Source organism: Anopheles coluzzii, chromosome 2 (assembly GCF_943734685.1).
Source record: "Anopheles coluzzii chromosome 2, AcolN3, whole genome shotgun sequence".
Taxonomy (NCBI): domain Eukaryota; kingdom Metazoa; phylum Arthropoda; class Insecta; order Diptera; family Culicidae; genus Anopheles; species Anopheles coluzzii.
This window is the reverse complement of record NC_064670.1, coordinates 14,233,593-14,258,330: the sequence shown is the minus strand read 5'-3', so window position 1 is coordinate 14,258,330 and position 24,738 is coordinate 14,233,593. Positions and strand designations below refer to the sequence as shown.

The following is a 24,738-nucleotide window of genomic DNA, read 5'->3' as shown; positions in this document are numbered from 1 at the left end:
TCGTTTCAATCCAATTGGATTTTATTTCACCTCTCTCGTTGCTTTCTGGTTATCGAAAAGTCCTCTGTCCACTGTCGTCGTTTAAGCCCAAGCCACCCATTAGCATACCGCAGCGAAAAGCCCTTAACGGTATCGTGAGTACGGGGTCAACGAACCGTTGCCCGTTTCGTGCTATTAAACCGACTTGGGGTGGACCGTTCTAGGCCTACGATAGGACGTCACCCTAGACACCGCCGATCGAGTCCGATCGTTCGATTGAAACGCATTAAAGGGCTTTTCTCCATTCAAATTTACACCCGTACCCTCTACCGCTGGCAGCCACAGCTCGAACGATTCGGTCAGTGCGGGATGGGGAAGTCTCGGTTGATCTCTGTCGAAGGAATGCCAAAAGCAATTAGCAACCGCGTCGCTATCGTCATTTTTCTTTCCTCTCAATCGCACTCTCTCTCTCTCTCTCTCTCGCTTGGTCATCGATCGAACGGGGGTGAGAAGGGTAGGCCGAAAGGGCTACTTTCTTCTTTACTGATGCGCGATCGTTCGGTTCGGGTAATTTTCTTACTGGAATGGAGGCCACCGACGGAGCTCATCGAAAAACAATACAATCGATCGTCGTCGTCGTCGTCGTCGTCGCTGTCGTCTTCGCAGCTGCTGGGAGGCAGTTGCCTTTATGGCTTTGTAAAGTGTATATTGCTCATTCCGTTCTCATTCAGATGCTCTCTCCCTCTCGATCTCATATCAACATCAATTCCATTTTTCCATAACAAAAAAAAACCCTCTCTGCTCCCCTTTTTCCTTCGCTACTATTGGGCCTTCATGCGTCGGCACGGTTGCGTCGGTGGCACAGGCCACTTGTGCCTTCCGCCTTCCGTCAAAACGTGGCTTCGTGAAAGTGAAACGCTCACAGCATTCGCGGAGAAGAGTGAAAACTTTCCCCCGCCGAAACAACAGCAGCAACAAAAACAGCGATGCAATAAAGCGTACGAAGCCCTCCCACATGCCTGCCGCCTGTTTCCCCTCTCTAAATCGTGGCCTCACCATCGCCTGGAAGACATCGTTTTGTTGTCTCGCGTCGCATAAAACACACGTCACAACATCACATGCAGGCAGGTATGTGGTGCACGGAATTACCACTTTCGCCCGTGCAAGTGCATACGATTGTTCTCGCCCGGGCGCTAGATGCCGCACAGCAATAGCACACGTGGCACAAAACGAAAGACTGCGGATGAAAGCGACGAACCCTACTTGCGCGACGCGCCATTAGCGTCACGGAGGTGCATAGAGAAGCGTTTGCGGGTAGTAGCGCAGTGCCCCGGCCAAGGGATCGCTGGGCTGTACGGTGTGTAGTGGCCACGTTTAGCTTTCGAGCAGGGTCGAGCGACCGGCCGGCCGGCATTATCACTCTGCCCGAGCGGGGATGATAAATGAGATTGGTCGGGATCGAAATGGACGCTTTGCGTGTGCTGTTCGGCTTTCTTTTGACCGTGCACGTGTGTGTGTGTGTGTGTGTGTGTGTGTGTGCTGGCGAGCAAATTGAACCTGTTTTGAGGACGCTTCGAATGCCGCGGGGCCTACACAGAGAATGGGGCGTCCGATAGCAATGATGGTCAGCGGTGTATCTCATCGGTAATGTAGCCGAGCTCGGGGGGCGTGGAGATGCGGCTGACCTCAAATTTGGGGGAAGATTTCGGGCTCGTTTCCATTACAAGCAGCCGCCAAGCAGAAAGAAAGTTGGTCACCGTGATTACGACGCGGCCATTCTCGCTGTTGGAAGGGGGAGCCAATCCATTCAAGTTGGCGCTGTGAGGTTTGAGAAAATGTTATCATGTGATTAGAAATGGAAAGAGTGAAAAACAATTACATTTATCAACCCAATTCATCACAATGATAATAAAATTGCAATTTGTGAGTAAAGTGAGCATAAGAAAAGAGAAATTGTAGAATACAATGCATCATTTCAATGCTGAGCCACTTTGCAGCGAGTGATTTAATAGATTTTAAGTAAAATGTAATCTTGTATTTAATACATTGTTATCTTTCTCATGATTGATTGATATTATGTAGTTCATTTTAATGAAACAAAAAGCATTCAATTAAATCATACACGCACTCCAAATTTTCTATCGTCCAAAAATGGTTTAACCCTATTCCACCCATGATACAGTTACCAGATCGCTGAGATATGATCAGCTGCCATCATCACTGTTACGGTTACATCAGAATGGCCGTGTGCCTGACGCATGAAGCGTTTTACAAACTCCTGATCCGTATCAGTGCAACCATGTACTACTGCCACCAGCTCTTGGGCTCTCGGGCCGCCGTTGTCTTTCCCCGTGTCGCTTTTCTTGAGCGCTTTCCACCATCGAAACCGTCATCGTGTAACATCATCCATCACGAACGAAACTAACCACTCCATTTCCCGCCATCTCCTACACCTGGGTCAGCTGTCATTGTCCTCCAAATACGCATACGCCGTTTCTGCCGTCATAGAAAAAAGGTTGAATTGAAAAACGCTGTTTCTTACGCCCCTCCCTTTCCCCAGTAGTGGTGCGTATCCAATTGGACACCCGGTGATGTAAATGATGTAAAACCGCGCAAAGGTGCTGTACCGATAGAACGGACCCCGTTAAAAATGAGTTCCAGTGGACGATCTTTAGAAAATGGTTAATTGTTGGGCGTTGGCTTTTTAGCGCGCCGTGTTCTTTTACCACTGTCCACAGACATTATGGCTCATCATCTCAGGCTTTACACGCTGCTCGGTGAGTTTAAATGTATTCCCTCTGCTGACACATCCCATACTCAGTTCCGAGGCCACCGAACCTGCCACATTACGCATGCTTGCAAGGTGAAAAGTAATATAAACAAGCTCAAGAATCAATCCGTTCCCATCCGTTGGCCGCTGCCAACGGGAAATGCGTGGACTTTCGCCCACCCTGCGGAATCTCATTTGTAACCATTTGTGTGACAGATGGGAATGGTCTTTGCCGCTCCGGAAACAATGAATCGAAAACTGCACACGAAATAAAGCAAACCTACCATCATCACAGCCTTCCAGGGCAAAGTGTAGCAAATAAACAAATGTCACGAAAGCGATCAACCAAAAAAGAAAAACATAAACACAAAAGCCCGTCAGAAACTTTCTTTCACTTTCAACACACTGTGGTGGAACTGTGGTTGATCGCGGGGAACCACGTATGAGGTCGCGTGTTTATTTGCATGGCGACAAGTGGCTGATGTTGATGTTGATGCTGTCTCCCGGGTCGGACGCCACGGTCGCGCTCGGACGAAGGTTTGAGCGCATAAAATCTTCACTCTGTGCTGGAAGAAAGCATTAAAAAACAACAACAAACTAATACGATCGACTCCACTCTGCATCTCTCATACAGCGACTGTGATCTGAACTCGACCGGTCACTCAACTTTCCCTACGCAATCTTCGCCGGCTGGGAAGGAGGTATTTCGAAGAAAGAAAAAAAACCATCGCGAACGCAATGTGAAGGCGTTTTCACTCCCCGGGGAACCGGTTCACACGCGGAGGGGGGGAATAAATCTCCACAGCTCGAGACATGTACGGGCCGAAAATAAATCGATTCCCGCCCGTCCGCCGGTATGCAAAGCGCGAGAATCGGTAGGTGGAATGCACCGCGCGTGTGTGTGCGAATGCTTGTTGCGGCAGGGCAGCAAAGTGGTCGGGAAGATTTCTCTCAATAACTTACACCGAAATCCCAACCACGCCGAAGCGTTAAAGTATAAGCCAACGGGGGAAGAAAGAACAACCATCCGACCATCCGGTGATCGTACCCTGAAGAGGCTCGCGCAGCTAAGTGTCGCTCCTTCATCGTCTGATGATAGTGTTTATCTTCCCAGTGGATAGGAAAAAACATTCTTTCCCCGATCTTGTTGAACGATCACGAACCAAAAAAAAGCAAAAACGGTGCGGCCTTCATAATTACGTACGTTTATCAGCTGTCATGGTTATGTTTCTTTGGGGCTGATTTCGAAAGAACGAAAATCTTCCCCGCCTAAGTGTTCTTAACCGCCTGCAGCAATGCTTCTCTCCCTCATTCAGCATTCAGCAGCAAAACAGCGTTCGGATCCGATTTTGATAGGGCCTTTTCCGTTCGGGAGTGCGTTTGCTAATGCTGGTTACAGTTACTTCCCTCACTGGGCCTGTGCGTTTAGGCTTCCTCCTGCTTTCCGATTGAATAATGATGCTTAAGCGCACTTTGGAAAAGGGAACAGGCTGGGAGCGAGCTAGAATTAGAATAAAGACATAACAAGCGCGGCGATACTTCTCACCCGCAGTAATGTCCGCCCGATTAGAGTTGAAGTAGCGAGCGATGGGATTGTAGCTGCGCAAAAAATAAAATCAAGCTCTCACAATTACTTGCAACGTTAGCAGAGTAGCAGCACCAACCTACAATTGATTGGTGGAAGTGTAAGCATCGAAAGATTTAAATGAGTGGTAGGAGAGGAATCTTTTTAGACATTTTTGCTTTGGCTGTTTTTGAGTGCTTGAGTGCTATTTGTTGATGAATGTGGCTGTGGAGATGTGGTTAACTGCTGGATTTACTAGGAGAAATCAATTTCTTTACAATTGAGTGTAAACATAATGCTATTTAAGAGTTTTACATAAACAAAATCAACACAAATCGCTGTAATTTGTACATTTTACTAAAAATTTAGCTGTTGGGCTATGCATACCCAAAATGAATAACATGCAACATCTCCACAACAGCACTTTAACAACCACACACACAAAAAAAACCGCAAGAATATATCTTGCAGGAGCAGCAAAAGGAACGCCAAAGCAAAAGACGCCAAACCGCCGCGGGAAAAGGTCAATGGCACAGCGGAGCAAGCAAACACCCGCACACACACGTAAGCGTATCCGAACGACGGCGACGACGACGCGCTTAAAGACGGCCACCACCGCGAAGACGGTTCACGTGAGCTACCCCAGGCCCATTCGTGGGCAGCAGCGCGTTCTTACGAGGGTGGAGAGTGCGCGCGCGCGTAGGCCCCGGAGGAAGCCAAGGTTACGAAAGCTTCGCCATAAAGTGAGATGGGTGGGCGTACGAAGCAACTTGCGGAAGACATGCGGCGGACGAGATACAGGCATAACAGAAGCAGCAGCAACAAAAAAAGGAAAATTGTGGCTGTGTGAGTATCTTCTGGAGAGATGAAGGGCTGCGTTTAGAGCGCCGTAAAGCTAGTTTGCACATTTTTCCTGCCCGCTAGAACTGTTTCAGCATGAACTTGAAACCGCAGCATACGCAGCATCCGTAACTTGAACACACCCGGGGCCGATACAAGGCGATCGCTGGCATGGCATGCCCGTGGACGATCGCGCTGACACCGTGGCCTCCAGCGTGCTTGGTGTGTCGCTGCGTGTTATGCGTTAGCGTTTGACAATTTTGACAGCTGTCAGGTCCACCCGTAAAAGAAACCGAGGCCGGACCGGAGGAACCAAATTTGCAAATTCAAATACCGCCGGCAAGCATATGGCCATACGTGTACAGCGACACACTAGAATGGTACCATCGCCACACAAACCCCCGCATAAGGAAAGCTGCGTCTGCGACTGCACATGTGTTATTTCCTTCGCAAGTGCTATTATTACACCAAACCAGCGTTCTTATCGCGCGCGCCGTGAAAAGTTCAGCGACTTTTCGCCTCACTCCCATCACTGCAAACCCTTTCCAGGCCTTGCGTTGTACTGCCGCGGTTCCGATTTTGTCCATGAATTTTCCACCGTTCTGCTTCGGCGTTTTTTTTTTCCTCGAGTTCCAAGCTTTTACGCAAGAAGATGATGGTACGTTCGGTTGGAACGTCCGTTTCGTTCCAGCCACTCCCCACAGCCGCGGGTTGGGTCGTACCGGCCGTGCAAGGTTGTGTTTGTGTGACGAAGCGATCTTTGCCGTCCGATCTGAGGGAAAAAATGGAAGAATTGGCTTTTCCTACCCATCCCGGCGTCATCGTCGTCGTCGTTTGCGCCTTGTTGGGACGCTGTAGAGGTAACGAGCGCGATACGCCGCCCAACTCGGAGCTTGGCCTGCCAGCTGAGCGAATTGACGCACAAAGAGTACGGGCGTTTTTTTGTCTGTTACTTTGGTTTGCCTCTTTACGGCAGCCCTCAGAAACGTTCGAGTGCGAGAGAGCTTCGAACCATTCTTCGGGCTTTGTTGAGCAAGATAAATGTTTAGCAAATCCAATAGGAAAAAACATTCGACCGATCGGAACGTGAGGTTTTGTTGTTACTCGCGATGGTATTTCGTTGACATTTTTATGCGCTCCCACCGACAGAACACACATTCAAATTCGCTATTTGCCATAAGCGTCAAACGTGTCCATTAAAGGGGAGGAAGCCAGTCCGACTGAAAGTTATACGCAACCTTAGCTCCCGGATCTTGGCAGGGGTGGAAAAGCTGAGCAGCCTGGGTCGCGTGTGTCTGAGCACACATCACGCGGGACGCACCACATTCGTTCCATGTGACGCTACAGGTGTTTACAGTTACGTTTCTTACCCTTACCACGCGTAGAGGAGAGAGAAAAAGATAGTGATTTAGCGTGATGTTGCAGAGACTTTTGCAAGAAGCACCTCAAGAAACTGGTCGAGAACGGCGATCAAGCGTTGACTCACCGAGAGAACATGACCCTACGGTTAGTAAAGCCACACGTGATATTCTCATAAAAACATTCTCGCAGACGTCAGCAAACATCGGCCGAACGTCAGAGCCAGCTGGTAGGTAGTAATACAGGCGCCACGGTGACACGTCAAACGTTCCCTCTTCGCCTCGCTGCCCGAAGCCTACGCTACCCACCAAGTAAGTCACCAACCAGCGGCATACCGACTTGGTGATTCCGAAAAGTATAGACCATCTGGAGTAACAGCAGAGCGGTGGATTTAGACTTCACTCTGCATTTTTGTCTCTCTCTCTATCTCTCTCTCTCTCTCTCTCTCTCTCTCTCATTTTTTTGTGGGCTGCTTACTCAACCTAGTATAAACAACCGGTAATTTACTGGAAATCACACGACCACTATTCCGGCCGACTTGCGGTGCTCTCGTTTGCTCTTCCCGCAACACAAAACTTCGTAGAAGTCGCCGTGCAGTGTGGGGATTTGTGCCTACCGTGGCACGTTCGAAGCGCCCCAAAAGCGCCGAAGCACGATTGAACGGCTCCGAAGCCGACGCCGATCGTTTCAAACAGTTCCTGCCCGCCGTTCCTACTGCTGGCTAATTTGTCTTCCGTTCCGTCACTCGGGGACTCGGGATCGCAACTGGACGGATGGATTGAGACGCCACAAAAGCCACAGCTCGCTCCAAAATGAGAAGACTTTTACTTTAATGGGGTTTGGCCCCGCTTGTTGGCCCCAATTCGACCCGGTACCCGCGTCTCGGTCGTCGTCCCAGTCCCCTGGGAGTGTGCTACCGGTGTTTGATGATGTGTCATGTTTGGAAATCTTCATGCCCCCAGTTTTTTGCCGAAACTAATAAACAGACGAAACAAAAAACATTAAAATATTTACCTCCTCATCTGATATACCCAGTGGTAGCAAAATGATCGCGAAAGTTTTATGCACACGGAGCGAGCATCATCAGAGAGGGTTCTTTCGCTCATTAAAATAGGTTTGCAATGTTTGCTGCTTTCTTCTGCCGCAAACGATTAACTCACGGTCGAGTGTGATGATGGTCAGGAAGGGTTGCTTTTTTGCATTGCAACGTAAAGCTGTTTTTTGTTTTGGTTTTGCCTATACAGCACTCTGAACAGTTTGAACGGTGAATGCCAAGGCAGCAGCAAGATAAATTGCGTGGGAATGTAAATGCCAACGGTAAGCGCAAGCGAAAACAATGGTACGTATTGGAGCAAACGATAGCTTCATGTTGTTGCGTATTTTTGTTTTGTTTTGTTTTTGCCTATCGTCAATGATAAACGATCGTACGCAAAGTAGGTTAAATCGTTTGTGATAGGCAGCAAGGGCAGCATACTGCCGAGGTACCGTTCGTTTGATGGCGCGAAAACAAGAAGTGTGTGCATCAAAGCAACGAATCCGGTTCGAAGGACCAAACCTAGCAGCACGCTGCCGTTTGGTACGCTACAGCAGGAACGGGTGTGAAAATTCTAATCCAAAAGCCCGTCCAATCAATCTTCCAAGCCAATTTGAAGGCAAAACCTAAAGCTGAACTGGTCGCAACTGGACATGACATAAGGTATCATTCGCCGCGAATTGAAGGCAATTGAATGCGCTGCTAAAAATGAGCGACACGTTGCAGCTGGCCGATGCACTAAAAACCACTTCCCAAGGTCGTAAACGTTACCCGTGTGGAACGGCGTTGGATGGCCGAAATTGGCGGCACCGTTGCAAAGCAGAAATAAAGCAAACCTTAAAACAAACACAGTTTGTGGCCTCACGGTGTGGCCGGCACAACTAAAACAATTTGACAGCATTATTTTGACAGCAGTTTGGTTGCGGTTACCAAAGACGTACAATCTACGGCAACCGGCCCGGGTCCTGGAACCGGTAAGGGAGGCATAGTTTCAGATTATCAAATCTAACGGTGATATCACTGCCCGTTGGAGTTGCACAGTTGCATAATGTAGCCGTTGCAACGTTTCGTGCATCGCTGGATTTGGTGAGAGCGGGTGTGGTGCCGCAATAGGAGATCGATCTGGGCTCCCTCCAGTTTTCTGATCGGCTGTTAGGTCCGGAAAACTGGACCTACGATAGGTCCGCATTCCGTGCATCCAAGTTGATAGAAAACTGGAATTCTATCCTGTTTTGGGTCCCTCTCTCTCTTTCTTGCTATATCTATCTCCGTGCAAGATGCAAAGATGTCACACGCCCGTTGGCAGTTGCCATTTCTCGGCGTGCAATGGTTGTGTAGTTCAAGTGCAAGTCCCACCGTACGCCTTCAGCACATCTCGAGGCCTGGCAACGCATCACATTTGCGTCTTGCTGTATTGCATTACCTGTGCATGTTCACTTTGACATTTGTTACTCTGGAAGTGTAGTGGGACAGCCGCGCTCGACTACCTTTTTTTTGCATGATCGATGAAGCAATCGGATTTGTGCCGCATTCCAGTGAAATGATCGATGATCGTGAGAGTGTAGCAATGAAGCAATTTGTTGGAGTGGAAAACGCATGCATCTTTGTGTTTGTTTTGATTTGACGTAGGCAAATTACTACTAAAAGGTTGACTAAGATGTGTTTATTGCGTTGGGTTGACTTCTTAAAGAGTCGATAGATAAGTTCGGCGTATTTTGACGGCTTAAATGGGCACATTTCTAGAAGCAAATATCACAATGAACGTCGTCTTGATAGTACAGCTTTGGACAATCGTCACAAATTCACTTTCCGAGGATGTCGCAGTCATAAATCGGAACCTCGACGCAGACACACTTCCTCTGTGTCGCAGGAAATGTCAATTTATTTGCTTCCCATCCTTCAAGGACCTTACCGTGACATCTAAACCACAACTTCAATGCGCAAAAGCGAAACCATCTTCAGCATTGTTGCAGCCTGTTTTGTTTTCTATCTTCAGCTTCCTATTTCTCCTTCTATTCCTTCCACTAACCGGGACGGAAATTCATTAGTATTCTTTTGTGCACTTCATCATCTCCTCAGAATGCGCGTAAAGACAAAACAGAAACGTCACACAAACACAAGCACAACGTTGGCGCTGGTCGAGAGTGCAATTTGTTTGCTGTTCGAGTTTGTGCTAGCCTTAATTGCAATGCTTCGGGACATATTTGGGTCCGAATGGAGTGGAATTTAATTGAAAGCAAACAAACCGCCGACGCCAAAGCGCACAAAGCGCGTGGTCGTAAATGTGGGCCGCGTAACCGGACGGGTGAGCCGTTGAGGGTGAAAAAACATACACCCAGGAAAGCGTCGAAACGCATCATTTACTTATTCAGCATTTCAAGGTGCACCGCCTAATGAATCGCGACCGAATGGTAAACCAATCCCGTTTTTTTTCTTTTTTCAAATATTTGTTTGACATTCACTCTCAGCCATCGTTTGCAAATGGATTGGAGCAGATCGAACGGCTTTGTAATGTGATCAGTATGCCCAAAAGGTGTGGTTGACGCAACATCATTCAACGTATTGATCGACTAAAAATGAAAGCATTTCACACAAAGCAGCCACATCAAACCAACCGAGAACCGAGCCCATAAATGCAGATGAAAAAGCTTCTCTCAATGTGCCAGCATTGCAGGTTAATTGAAACGGACAAAATATACAAAATCAGACACACACAAGTACAAACCCCGCACAGATGTGTTGCAGGAAGTTGACCAGTAGGCAAGACCTTGCCTTTGTTATGCTGTCTGTCTGCATGTGCATTCCGGGTTGGCGTTATATTCGGGTGAGCTATTGTTTACCCAGGGCGGGCCAAGGTTGACGCGTTGCTTAGAATTTAATTTTATAGCCCTTTGTTAGGGGGTTTGTGTCTCGCGTTGTGTTTAAAAATAGAATTTAAGATACAATTAAATTGGCTGAAAAATATGCACGACGAAGGTGACTCTCATAACTTTGAAGGTTATTAGCAGACACCTCACTGCACTATAATTAAAGCCTAATTCCATTAAAAGAAAGCTTTAATAAGCTTTTTTTTTTCTTCTTCTTCACATCCATAAGTGAAACCGAGCAAATCATAAAAATCAGAAAAACATTATCGCGACGCATTAACACCCTTTTTCCCTCCGTGTGCGCGTGTGCGACGCGAAAGCGTTCATTTCATTTGCGCCAGCGTGCTATTAAGTCAACCTCTGCCACCCTTCTGCATCTAGTACCGACTGACTGCTCACTCACGCAAAAGCTGTTCGACTGAGCGCTCAATTACGGGTGCACAGTGCACCAGCGTTTGTCAAATATCTTTATTTAAACTAATTACCCACAAAGTAAGCGCCCTGAGGTAGGTGTGTCTGCTGGTGTTGTGTGGCTTTCTCAGGCCTTAGCCGAAAGGTGGCCGCGTGTCGACACGACCGTACCCAGACTGCCAATGCTTTGCTCCCACGCAACTTTCCCTGCGCGGCTCGGCTCGGTTCGGCATGTCGTGGCAGGTTGGTTTCCCATGCTCCAGATTTGTCACCACTCTCGCTCTCATCTTTCACCGAAATTTGGGGATGCACTTCCCAGCGTGAGATGCGGTGCGTGCTGATTGCACACTTTATTGCCCTTTGCCACCATCCATCTACCCCCCTGTCTCTAAGCTCAATGAATCGTTTAACCGATTTGAATCGGGCTGGCGAGTTTTATTGCCGGTTTGTTTGAGAAGTTTTGGAAAAGTCTAGCGTCTCGGGCTCATCCATACATTCATTGGCGGCTGGATATCGCTCTTCTCCGCCGCCCGTCTTTATGAACACTTCCCGCACGCACACATGCACCCTTGGGCCATTGTTTCAAGGTGCAATTTCGGTGCCCGCACCCTTGGCACAGGCACAGCAGCGAAAGCGGGATGGAAAGCAACGCAACCAAGCAGGGTACGCGAACGGTCTACGGTCGGTGCGCGAATTGATTAGAAGGTTCACACAGGGCGGCTGAATTGCCCTTCCGAAAGCGTGTTTTTTTTAAAGGAGAGAGAAAAACAGAAAATGGGCGTCACAAAACACGAACCGGCGCGGTTCGTCGCCGTACCGCACAGTGAAGTCTTTCGTTCGGGTGTATGCATTCGCGCTCGAAGCTTGATGCGCTTCGCGGACGGTTACGCGCGTACGCCCATCGCAGGGGATGGAAAGGGTCACCCTACTTTTTGGGGTCAAGCATCCCCCCCCCCCCCTCGATCGTCAACGGTCCCCCGGCCTGCGCAGGTCACGGACAATCGGACGACGTCGATTGACGATTCGCTACGCGCGTAAGAAAACACCGTAGCCCGGGTCGGTAGGAAGTCTCGGTTGCCTCACCGTGGTCGCTGCGACGCGACACCTGGGCACGGAGCCCTTTGCAGCGGGCCGCTCGATTGAAACGAGGCCACGCTTGGGACCGTTTTGCAGCCAATTTCCGTTTTTTGGGGGTTTGTTTCAGCGCATCTGTTCGCTGTGACAAACACACTGTGCGAAGGCGGAGCGAAGGGTGTTGGAAGATGTGTGTTGCAAAGGAAGTGGTAACGGACGGCTTCGCATTTCGTCTCGCGTATTGCGTACGTAGCCGTCCGCGTACGCGCACATCGAACGGCAAACGGACGTTACGACGTACCTGTGACTAATTTGCTTTCCACTGCCGCGCTTTTCTCACCTTTCCACGTGATTTCCATAATGCAGCAGGTGCCAGCCCGTAGCAGTAGGAGTGCGGGGATCGTGTCATTTACTTTTATTATGACACCTTACGTGAGACAACTTACATACTCAACGCAACGCATTTAGACTGTGCTTCCTCCGATTCAAAAGTCTACTTTCTTTCGCTCGTATCACCACCGTATCGTGTAGACTCGCACAACAAAAAAACCCTTTTATGCGTTAGCCAACACACCTAGCCAAACTCCCCGCGAGACGATTAGTTCCGTGGCATTATGCGCGATGATGTAATTTAAATACTGAGCCTGGTTATCGCATTACTTCAGCACCCTTGTTGGTTTGTTGATTTACTCTCTGCGGGGAGCCGTTTTACCCGCTTTTCTAAAGATGTTTGATTATCTACCCACCAAAAACCCTCTCCCAGGTGGATTCAGGTCAATCAAAGGGGTTCGGTAAGGGGGTTGATGCCGGGGGAAACGAAAAAATCTCGGTGTTAGTAGGTCATACTGGAATTTAAAATAATCAACACCTCCCCTTCCCGGCAGCTAACGAGCCGGTTTCGGAAATTCGAACTGAAATAGAAAAGAAACAAGCAGGCTTGGAATATAATGAGTGCTGCACCGCAACAACAAACCCCCCTCCGAAAAGCTCACCTTCCGATCCGAACCGGCAAACGGCAGGGAAATTTGGACAGCATCTTCCCAATCGAAACAAGCCGACGAAAGCAGGCCCGTTAGTCGCCGGCCAGCTCAAGCAGCTCATCTTCTACTGCAGCAGCTGATCTTGCGGCTAGCGCGGCGGCCCAATACAATCGGCCACTGCCCTTTCCCGGGCACCATACGGTACATACGGGAATAGGGTCTGCGAGCGTGGAAAGGAAACACTTCGCGCACATCCACTTGGTGGATAGGAAATTCCAGCGTTAAATAATATAAAAAAAGGTTCATTTCTTTCCACAGCCCTCGAAAACAGCCGTTACAAGCACGGTAAACGGTTTTTGATGGGTGATCGATCGATCGATCGAAAACTAAACCCAAAACTCCCCGCTCCCCTGTATCCAGTTCCGATGGGGGCTATCGCCGGAATTCGATACGATCGGGTGGAGTGGAAATATTGGCGTTTGTGCGGGCTCGTCCGGGGGCCACGCTAGCCACATTGACCTCGGGCCATCAAGGGCGTCAGGTGAATGAGGGCTGGCAAAAAGGGAAAAGCGATCCGGCTGCCCTGCGCTTGCTGAACTTGAACACTGCCAAGGGTTTCAAGCGAGCTCGGAATGGCTAATGAATTGCTAATCGAACCGTTTCGACAGTTCGTTGTGGTGCGGTGATTTCGTTTCTATTTGATCACAAAGCGTTAGGGCGGGAAATTATGGAAATGAAAGACGAAAACTATTTTTCAAAGATTTTCATGCTTTTATTTGGAAAAGTTAATCGGTCTAATTGTGTATTCGTTGGAGGGCAGAGGTGAAAATAATGCCATTAAAAGGGATCGTTAGCACAATCAAGTATTTATTAAAGCCGGATGTGGTATTGGAAAATTGAAAGATCAATTATTTATAACTTTATTATAAATCAGTGAATGATACAGAAAATCATGTTGATTAATTTAAAACAAATAAGCAAACAGTTATATCTAACAAGAATAAATCGACCATGTAAACTAAACCAATACACATGCCAGGAGCCCAATTTTGCTTTCATATTTCAACACACCTTTTGCTTTTTTCCGATTAGAGTTTCGCCTTTTAAAAACCTGTTTTGCTTTGAAATTAGCAATCCGACCGTAAATTAATTTACTTTCCATACCCCCCCGTTTACCTTAACCTTCGATCGAACTTTTTCCTACTTATCCCTGCCACTCGCACTCGCACCGAAAGCACCACCGCCCCCAGCCACAGGTCCACCGATAACCGAAAACAACGCAACGCAAACAGCACTTTCATCCCATCAAAAATCCATCAATTTCGCTCATGATCGCCACGAAATGGACAACGCGCACCAACGCCCCTGTTTTATGCCATGCTCAATCATAACCACCTGAATCGGCACCACAGCGCACACACACAGACGCTATGGCTCTTGGGACATTCACTGTCTCCGTGCTGAGAGAGCCTTTTTGCCCTTAGGGGCGACAAATTTAGACTTCTATAGCTGGGGAATGACATTCAACGAGCCACAGGCACGATGAATGGGGCTGAACTAGGGGTGACGAAGCAACGCGCGAAAAGAAAATAAATAAAAAAGGATGCAAACGAGCAATAGGGACAGCGGCGAGGGGAGACATATTTGTGATGAAAGTTTTCGGAAACAAACCAAATCGCGAACGTGCGGCAACCACATCCGGGGTGGAATGTGTGTAACACTTTCACTGGCAGTTTTGGTACGGCAAGAGTTTGGTGCTGAAGCTGGGCAGACAGATGAGGGTAGGGCAAAAGGATTCGCGAGGTAAATTTATGTCGGCTTCTGTTGGAGACATTTTTTTTTGTGACGCGAGAAAGTGATGCTGAGATTGATCACATTATTAATGGCTGTTCGAGCTGACAAGCTTTCAATGATTGTATGCGATGTGTTTATTGTCTGCGCACAACACAAAACTCTTGTTGTTTAAACAAATCGAAGCGTACCATTTGCCTTGAAATTAATAAAGAAATGGTAAATAGAAACCTTCAGCCCGGGGTGACCGGATAAGCGAACGAAGCGATGGTCCGTTCATTGCAAGCAGACTGTCCGTGTCGCGAAATGGTAAAAGACGGTGCTAAATGCAGCGCTAGCACAAAGCGAGCCATCCCGTGCTCGCTGCAACCCTTTTGCAGGAGGGAATGGTCAGGAAAACTGGGCGATCACGGTGCTCGCACCGGTGCTGTGGCAAGCGTTCCAGTGCCGGTGAGCCGGTGGAAGCAGAAGATCCCGCGGGAACGGGAATGTAGAAGAGAATCAACAACAGCCACTACCACCAGTGCAGGGCAAATAATCATCATAAACCGGTATGGCAATAGGGAACAAAAAACCGGTGAGATGGCCCGTACCCGTGTACGGATTTACAATTAGCGTTAGACGAGCAACCAGAGATCGGCGTTCGGGGGGGTTGGAAGCGATCGGGGACAACGAAGGGAAGGGAAAAGTGTGTTACGCTTGGGGGAAATGGACACACGGTGGTTTGGAACGCTGCTGGTCGCACTGTTTGCCCGTCGTTTATCAAGACGACCGAAAACCGGACCGTCGACAAGGCGGCCAGGGAACGCAACCGCCTGGAATCGGGACGGATCATCGGGACGGGCTGCCGGGCGATGAGGATGATGATGATGCACCGAGAGCACCGAAGACACATTTGGTCGAGTTGGGTGGAAAAGCAGCGCTGCTGGAAATGTTGTGTTGCAGTGTGTTAGACGTGTAAAAACGAGAGCCTAGAAATTCATGAGCTAAATTGTGCGCACTAGAAATGTTATTTATTTCCGTAACCATTTTAAAACAAATTATCAGCTTTTTTGTCCTCTAATTAGTGAATTTTAATCGTAGATATATGAGTTCATTTAATTTCATTAAATATGTTAGGTTTTTTAGCTTTAAAGCTTTCTTGCGACAAAAAATCAATTTCTGCCAACAAAATCATTACTTTTGTTGAAACCTTTGCATACATTTGGGCGCTAACGATGCAAGCGCTGCATTTTGCATATTTTAGCGTTTCAACACTCTCTGCCACTTGGCTAATAAGAAAATCTTGAACTCCCATAGCTGGACACTTTCATTATTCAAACCAATTTCCAAAGACACTACACCGCCTCCACCCGTCCACCGATCGATCGCAGGTCGATCGTTATTCGCTTGCATTCGCCTCTCCCAGCCTCTTCACCACACATCCCACATGACTCGTGGCAAAAGGAGCGGGTGATGGGTGTTGTAAAACAATAGACACACTTTCCCATCTAATTACCTCTTTTACACCCTCACCCCTGGTACCTGGCACCGCGCGATCGACGTGAAAGTGACGTTAGGGGTTGCAGTGGGTTCCAATAAGCAAAAAAGCACAATCTCATCCGCCGGCTCCTCTCTAAAATCGAAAGCAGAAGCAGCACAGAATTTGCGGGATCGAATAGAGAGAGACAGAGACAGAGAGAGAAAAAAATGCAAACGAATGTAATTAACGGACCAAACGGACCAGGTGCAGGGTGTTCTGTGGCTGCCAGGAAGTGAAGCGAACACACACTCGCTGGACAATCATCCCACCTACTCGGGTAACATTTGTTGCAACTCAGAGCTCCCCACACTCGACTGAGATTGGTTTACTTTGTCCTGGGCTGCTTAAAAGTAACGTTACACACCCGTTGAAAGCCATTTTGACGGACAATGCAAATGACGTGTCGTGCAGTGTGAAGAAGGCAGCATCGAGGGTGCTTTGGTGCGTTCTACAGTAGCCTGTTGTGATGCACAGAGAACAGAAAAGTCCACTTACGGAGGGGAGAAAGAAACGAGTCGCTTCATCTCCCTGCATGGTGTCTTCCGCATTTCCACTCAGCCCGTGTAACTCTCACCACTCGCACACCGGGCAAAAGCTGCACCATCTTCAGGCAAACCCACCCTGTCCATCTTCTGTGTGTGTGTGTGTTTAGTGAGCGGATCTTTCTAACGGCATCTTTCGTCCACAGTGTTGTGGTCCACACGCAGCGCCAACTCATAACTGTACGTGATAAGGCGTGTAAATTGTGGCATCCCCCGGGTTGTGGCAGCACGCAATGGCATAATTTCTTCATCCGACTGCTGCCGAGCATGCGTCGGTACGATAACGGATGCTTTCGGTGTGCTGCGGCGGCTGGCATGGCGCACCGTGGGGATGCCGTCGTACGTGATTCTTGCCAGGGTCATCGGCAACGGGGGTTTTGGGCAGCTGGGAAATCACAGCCATTTAGCAGGCTCATGGGGCCGAGAGGCTCAAAATGCAACAAACGCAACAGTCATGCGTGCGTTTATGTGACAGCTCAGCAAACGGATTCGCTGGAAAGGTGTGTGTGTTTTACTCATCAGGCCTGGATCAGGCGAGCTTTGACGTGCACCGTTTTGTTGGAGCCATGTTGTTTATGGTCACGTCAAAAGATTAAACTAACGCGGTTATATCACCCGAAGTAAATTGCTTGCAAATATTCAGTCTAAAGTGTTTCTTGAAGACGAATGTCTAAAGTCTTTCAAACCATGCCGGTGAAAGTGGAGCCTACGGTAGCATACGTGTAGAAAGTGATGATCTGTACCAGAAGAGGAGACGCACGATGAACCAAAAAAAAAAGAACTTTGTAGAGACAATGTGTAAAGCTTAATCTATTGTGCTTTTTTTGCTAAGACTTTTTGCCTGCCTCACTAACTGCATCTTGCATTTACTGCACCGCTGCACACACTCGCCGGAGCGAGCTAAGCCTGGTACGTTACTTCCACTCCACGCCACGCGATAAGATCTAATCCCATCTAGAGCTGGAGCCGTCCATCAGGTTCCATTGTCGAACGTCCAGTCCAGTGTGGACTGATTGAAGCATAACCCACAACCAAACTCACGAGATGCTGCGTAAAATGCATTCCGAAAGGAATGGAAACGTTTTGAGTTTTCCTTTTCGGTACAGCGCCTTCCACCAGCCAATCGATTCGTTGATGGTGAGGCAGAGGAACGAAAATCCAAACCCCCCTCATCCCATCGACGGGCCCAACGGTACCACGGCAAGCCTCGAGAAGTCCCGATTGCGCAACTGTGCGACTGTGGGTTTAAGCTGAAAGGAGCGCGGGTCGAACGAACGAATCTCACAATCACTGTGTAGGTTCATTTCGTAACACCACCCCGGTACCCCGGTCGAGTTTATGATTTATTGATAAGCGATGGATGAAATAAAAAACGCGCACACTTCGGTAGTATAAAAGTGATCTGTGCGTCCTGCAAACGGCAAACGAAATCAAGCACCTCACTCAGCTTCTCAGCTTGCGAGCGGGCGAGTACGCTAAGAAATGTCATGATGAAATCAACCGAACGGAATGTCCATTCCGTTGCGCCTAATGGATCGAATGAATGGCCCGGAAGGGTGTCGGATCATTACAACAAAAAAAAACGAAGGGAACGTACCCAGGCACGACCCCCCGTAGTTGGTGGAAGTGGCTGAGTGATTTAGTCAAACGCTCTTGGGGTGACGAAGCTCTCCGGAGAACCGGAACCGGAGATGAAGCCCCCATTACGCCGTGATGGCCATGGGGAGGGGGACTCATGATGGGTGGGAAAAATGTACGAAACTGCGACACAGTGGCACAGTTTATTAGGGAAACCATTCTGCGCTAAAGTCTTGTCTCAAATGACACTAGAGTTTGCTGTGTGTGAAAAATAAAGCATTAAAGTTTTATCACATTTTGATTGATTTTTTTCTAATCATCTACCTCGCATGTTCTTATTCTTCACCCTCTTTTAGACCCCCATCGGTTCTGCATGGTATGGAACTGCGCAAAATGAGTACGGCCAAGCAGCAGCAGCAGCTCCAGCAGCAGCATCAGCAGCAGCAACACCAGCAGCAGCGCGAAGATCGACGATACTCGATGCCGCACGGTATGCACGGCACGCTACCACCCGGAGCAACGGATGATCTGCACGCGTGGTCCATCTATCGGTAAGTGGTACTTCACACCCGCCAGCATAGAATGGAGGTGTTGAAATATAAAGCAAACAAAAAACTGGAACGAAGCGATGTGAATCTCAACGCTGTGTGTGCTAAATTCTAGGCCGACAATTAACCGTAAGAACGCGTAATTAATTTGTATCGGGACTTTGTTTTGGAAAGGGTAGTTCTTTTCCTGGAGGAGAGCTATGCGTTGTGGAATGCTATGTAAAAGTAAATGAAAAAATGTTGCACAACATTGAAAAAAGGGGACAAAGAGAGCGAAAATCACATCCAACAGACTTCATAACATGACGGACAGAAAAACGGCTTTAAAAACGCATTAAACCAATAGCCCCACAATTGCTACATTTTCCGACACCTAGATCGAACCAAACCCTTTTTCCATCTAGGCAAAAAAATAACAACTCACCCCACCGCAGGCCGAATGATCGTTAATCGAGCGGGAAAACTGATCATATGATACCAACAGGCGTGCGCGCGCGCCACCGGATCGCATCCAATTGAATTGCGCAAATCGGGGCGCGCACGAAACGTGCCCGTGTGTGCGCGTGTTAATGACGCTACACTTTTCCCGATCTTGTTGTCCGGTCGAAGGAGGGGTGGGAGAGAGTGGGAAAAGCCACCGGCTAGATGTGGTACGCACTGTAAGCCTAATCGATTCGTGAGCAGTTTGGCTGACCTGGATTCCGAACGAGCTTGTTCGAAGCCCTTTTTAACGAGTTACATCGAAACTTCTAATAAGGTTGCAGCAGTCTGTGTTTTGGATGGGCGGGGAAAAAAACGGCAAGGGCACGGCTTTTCTTACGCCTTTGAATGTCTCGCTTTGTCTCTTGTAACGCAACTTGAACGGATCGATTGCAAAACGGTTCGGCGTAGTTCTTCTATGGGAGGCCCGTGCAAGGAGAACAGACCCAACCCGGTGTAGATTGTCACCTTCGACTCCATAGTTGGGATCGATTGTTGCAATCGTACGGCACTAACGCGTGGCGGTCGCATGGTCTCTTAAATACTTCAACCCCCGGCAGCAGGCAGCCTAACCTTGCGCGTTTGCAACGCCTTTAGCAGTGCGGTGCTGTACGAAAAACTACGCCAAGTCTAATTTCAAGCCCGTGAAAGCATTTCCGTCGCGGCATTCGGGGACCTACCCTAGCAGCCGTATCGCCCACAGCTGGGCCCACCGTTTACCCAGTACCTGCGTGACCTTGGGCGGTAGTCATCGACGCCTAAAACCTAAAACTATGCCACAAAGCCTACCCGCCAGCGGAGAGTGACGCTAAAGTGCAACGAGCCAACCTAATGTACGCCTCATCAGACGCAAAAGGGAACGGACATTGTGCAATCCGACAGAGCGTATGTGTGGCTATAGGGTGTACCCGAAGGCAGTGCCGCGCCGTTGGAATGTAAAAATGCATTGTGAGTGTGTTAAGCCGGCCGGTTGTTTATTATTTGCCGTAGCGAGCGCTGGCAAGGTTTTACGAGAGCGTGCTCCAATGACTAGAACCTTGATTGTACTTTACGTTGCGTGACTTGCATGCAAATCTTTGCAAGATAATGCACTTGCCTATATGTGTGTGTGTGTGTGATCGCCAACTTCAATTAATCTTTTGTCCCGTTTTTGTTTTCGATTCTCCCCATCACAGCCAGAACCTCAACTCAGACTTTGCCGACTCGGCGCTCGGCTCGTCGGACAAATCGCCCAAACCGTACGCCTCCCAGTACCATCAGCGAGACACAGCCATCCTCAACCATCCGCGCTATGGCCCGAAACAGAACCCGATCAACAGCAACATGTACACCTACCTCAAGTTCGGGCTGCCGCGCGTCTTCCCCCCGAACGGTGGCCAACCGATGGCGAACGGACGGCCGGGCCGGGCCTCCTCCAAAGCGAACGGACGGGGCCGGGTGAATCGCGGATATCGGGACAGTACCGGGCCCGGGCCCGGCTCGTCCGGCTACGACAGTAGCGACAACGAAACGAACCGCGGTCGTGTGCCAGCTAATCTAAGGTATGTGGTGAGGGTATGGGGGTTTGCAACGGCTCTGTTACTTTTGGCACATGTTCTGAACTCTCGACCAAAATATCGCAAGAACCTAAGGATCGATGTTACAGATTCGTATTTGTGTTGATCAGCTAACCATGACTTGCCTCCTTCTTGTTGAGTTGTAATATATATCAAATCCATGAAGTCCATCCCTGACGTTTGTGCCTCAGATGTGTCTGCAATGTAATAATCCTTTAAATCACAAATGTTACACAAAGTTCAGAAATTGTGCCCAAAGTATCAAAACTAGTGAACCATAACTACTAGCCATTGTTGTTGAATGCAAGGTGCATCTGTTTTCAAATCCAATTTCATCTTTTTGGAAACAATGTCAACAACATTTCATTCAAAGTCTTCGCTTCACCAAGTCATCTCACTAATTCCTTCCGTCTCGAATTGCAGAAAATACCGCAGCGAGTCCGATTTCCGAGCGATCGGTGCCACCAACACGTCGCGACCGAGTTCCCGTGCCCAGGGCATACCGCTGGCCGCCCTCAAGCAAGCGAACAGCCGCGCCAGCATAGCCGGCACGCACGTCTACAACCCGTACGCGACGAACCTGCGCCATCACAACCTGCGCTCCCAGAGCGAAGCGGACCTGCTGGCCGAGTGGGACTACGACGATTCGCCGACGTACGGCGAAACGCGCCTCTACCCGGAGGAAGCAATGTACGCCACCCAGAGCCGGCGCCACTCGATGGCCGGGCTGGTGTATCCCAACATCCAGGTGCACTGTCTGGACGTTCTTCCCGGGCTGCGTGGCGTTTCGCTCCAAGCGAAGGCGGGCGATCTGTTCGCGATCATGGCGACAGCACAGCGCGAAGGCACGGCACTGGTCGAAGCGTTGGCCGGTGTGCGGCAGCGTATGGCCGGTGAGATTCTCGTCAATGGGCAGCAGGTAAACAGGCGCATCCTGCGCCAACTTTGCGGGTACGTCCCTGCGCTCGATGCCGCACCGCTCGATCCGCGCATGAGCGTCCAGAGCACGCTATCGTTTGCGGCCGCCCTGCGCGGCCCGTACGATCGAGCAGATCTGAAGGAACGCATCGACATACTGGTCGAGGACCTGGGCCTCACTGCTGTCCGTTCGGCGAACGTATCGCGTCTGACGCACTCGGAAAAGCAAAGACTGAACGTGGCCTGCCAGCTGCTGACACAGGCGTCCATCCTGCTGCTCGACCAGACCACCATCAACATGGACATCTTCGACACCTTCTTCCTGGTAGAGTACCTGCGGCAGTGGTGCAGTGCCGGCCGGATCGTCATCATGACGCTGCAGCCGCCCACGTTCGAGATCCTGTCGATGTGTTCCGGCGTGCTGCTGCTGTCCGGTGGCCGTACCGTGTACTCGGGCAGCCGGGCCGACCTACCCCGGCACATGGGTCAGCTCGGGTATCCGTGTCCGCCGTTCAAGAACCCCGCCGACTACTATCTGGATCTGGTCACCCTGGACGATCTGTCGGCGGCGGCATTGCTCGAGTCGTCCGCGCGCATCGAATCACTCGCCAACTCGTGGGATCACGTCAACTCGGAACCACCGCTAGCGGCACCCGTTGCTAATCTGCCCGAGCCGACGCGCAGTGCCGGTTTCTTCAGTCAAATCAACGCCCTAGCCAAGAGGTAAGGGTGGCATTTGTCGAACGATCTGTAGACGAAGAGGGAAACTAATCACAAATCAATGAAATGTTCTTTCTTCAGATACATGACGTACAAGCAGCCGGGATCGCTACTGACCTGGATTAGCCGGCTCATTCTTGCCGCCGTTCTGTCGCTCCTCATCGGCTGTATCTTCTGGGATGTTCCAGCTTCCGATCCCCAGCTGAACCTGAACGATCGTCTTGGGTGAGTGGAGTGGGCTTTATAGGATCTCTTAAAAGGAGAAGATCGCTAACGATGAGATCTTTCATTCTCACAGCTATCACCATTGCATGATGATGGTTGCACTCTGGCCGCTACTACTTCTTCAGATACGAGACGTACAGGAGGATCGTAGACATGCGGAGAAGGACCTCAAGCTAGGCCTGTACGGTCGCTTTCTGTACATGATCATCCAGAGCACGCTGAGCGTGATGCCGAGCCTGTGCATATGGCTGGCGTACCTGCTACCCGCACACAGCATGGCCGGACTATACTCCTACACCACCAACAACGATACCGGCATCTATTTGTACATGGGTAAGTGGACACTGCAGTGCATACGATGCTCTGTTCGTTGCCTAACCAACCTCCGATCATCTTCACAGGCTACATGCTGCTCTATCTAATGGCCATACAAACGATAGTGCTGTTCATCGCTCACCTGGTGCCGTGCGGCGTGACCGCCTCGATAGTGACCACGCTCGTCCTGCTGACGATGGCCGCCGTCGGTGGCTTTGCCGTGCACGTCGCCAACGTGCCCGACTATCTGCGCTGGATGGAGCTGGTAGCGCCGCAGAAATGGCTCACACCGCTGCTGACCGAAAACGAGTACAGTGCGGAAACGCTCGCGAGCATCACCAGCCAGCAACAGTGTCGAAACAAACAGGTACGAAAACAGGATCACTTTAGTCCTACAGGAGCCGAACGGCTCACTAAAACCATCACTCCTCTGCGCTCAATTCCAGGTTCAGTACACTGAGATTATCGTGCAGCAGCCGTGTCCACCACCGAACGGTACCTTCGTGCTGGCCGACCATCAGCTGCTGCCGCGCGATCACGTCCTGGATGCGGCCGACATGTACACCTCGACCGTGCTGGGACTGCTGCTGACCTGCATCGTGTTCTTCGCCCTTACCATGTTCGTCTTCCTGCTGAACTGCCAGTCGTTGATGCGAAAGAAGAGCACGGGCCGTTCCGGGAAGCGTGTGTAATGGCAAGGCCGTTAGAGAGGGCCCCCGTTGAAGCATTAGACTTAAGCCTGCAGGATGTAAAAGTGCTAGTTAATTTTATTCCTAATTATCATTTCCCCCTGATACGACCCTTTCGATCCATTGCCGCATACGAAAAGGTTGCACGGCGATGGAGCTTCCCGTATAACACAACCGTCCAGATTAGGTGGTATGTTTCGCTTCCGTCCTTTCATTATGTGTATTATGATGTTTTCTATTTTTAGCGAAATAATCAAGGTAGCAGTTTTCTTTTTACATATATACATATACAGCCAGCCAGTTGTAACCGACTGGTAAGCTAGTGCATAGGGACGACGAGCAGCTGTTAGCTAAGTAGTAGAGATCGATTTTAAAGGTTCTAACGTAGATGACATGGAGATAGTGGGAGTAGTAGTTAGGGGCCAGCATATCTACGCAACTGGTTCGTGTTACGTGCTAGCGTACGCGTGGCATTTAGGACGATTTGGGAGGGCAGCGGCAAAGTAGGATACATGCATTAGACAACGGATAGAAATTGAATGAGTAACATTTCTTTTAAATTAAACGACAATGATGTACGAGGGAAACAATACCTTAAGGTTGTTAGTTCTGTTCTGTTAGTTGATGACATTTCTTCTTCTTCTTCTTCTTCTTCTTCTTCTTCTTCTTCTTCTTCTTCTTCTTCTTCTTCTTCTTCTTCTTCTTCTTCTTCTTCTTCTTCTTCTTCTTCTTCTTCTTCTTCTTCTTCTTCTTCTTCTTCTTCTTCTTCTTCTTCTTTTTCTTTTTCTTCTTCTTTGTTGATCTGATGACAGTTGAGCACGTTGTGCTGACATTGCTAGATGTCCCCAATATTTCTCTAGAGAGTTCAATGCTTGTAAACACATGATCTTCAAAACATCCTACTGGTAGTGGTAGGTAGTCCTCTGAGTCTCGTACTGAACCACTGAATAACATCAAATACAAGTATAACTGGGGCA

General features: G+C 49.3%; 1 protein-coding gene across 4 annotated transcripts in view; it reads left to right on the top strand.

The window, feature by feature from the left end:
* The window catches only part of LOC120950387 (ATP-binding cassette sub-family G member 8), a 32,105-nt gene extending 7,752 nt beyond the window's left edge, over positions 1 to 24,353 (top strand). For all 4 annotated transcript variants that reach the window (XM_040368375.2, XM_040368373.2, XM_049606353.1 and 1 more), the window contains exons 3-9: positions 18,667 to 18,861; positions 20,514 to 20,879; positions 21,318 to 22,535; positions 22,614 to 22,757; positions 22,831 to 23,090; positions 23,159 to 23,439; positions 23,519 to 24,353. In XM_040368375.2, coding sequence (XP_040224309.1) covers positions 18,689 to 18,861; positions 20,514 to 20,879; positions 21,318 to 22,535; positions 22,614 to 22,757; positions 22,831 to 23,090; positions 23,159 to 23,439; positions 23,519 to 23,764 — 2,688 coding nt within the window. In that variant the 5' untranslated portion in view covers positions 18,667 to 18,688 and the 3' untranslated portion in view covers positions 23,765 to 24,353. The remainder of the gene's footprint in view (positions 1 to 18,666; positions 18,862 to 20,513; positions 20,880 to 21,317; positions 22,536 to 22,613; positions 22,758 to 22,830; positions 23,091 to 23,158; positions 23,440 to 23,518) is intronic.
* Positions 24,354 to 24,738: the final 385 nt, after the last annotated feature.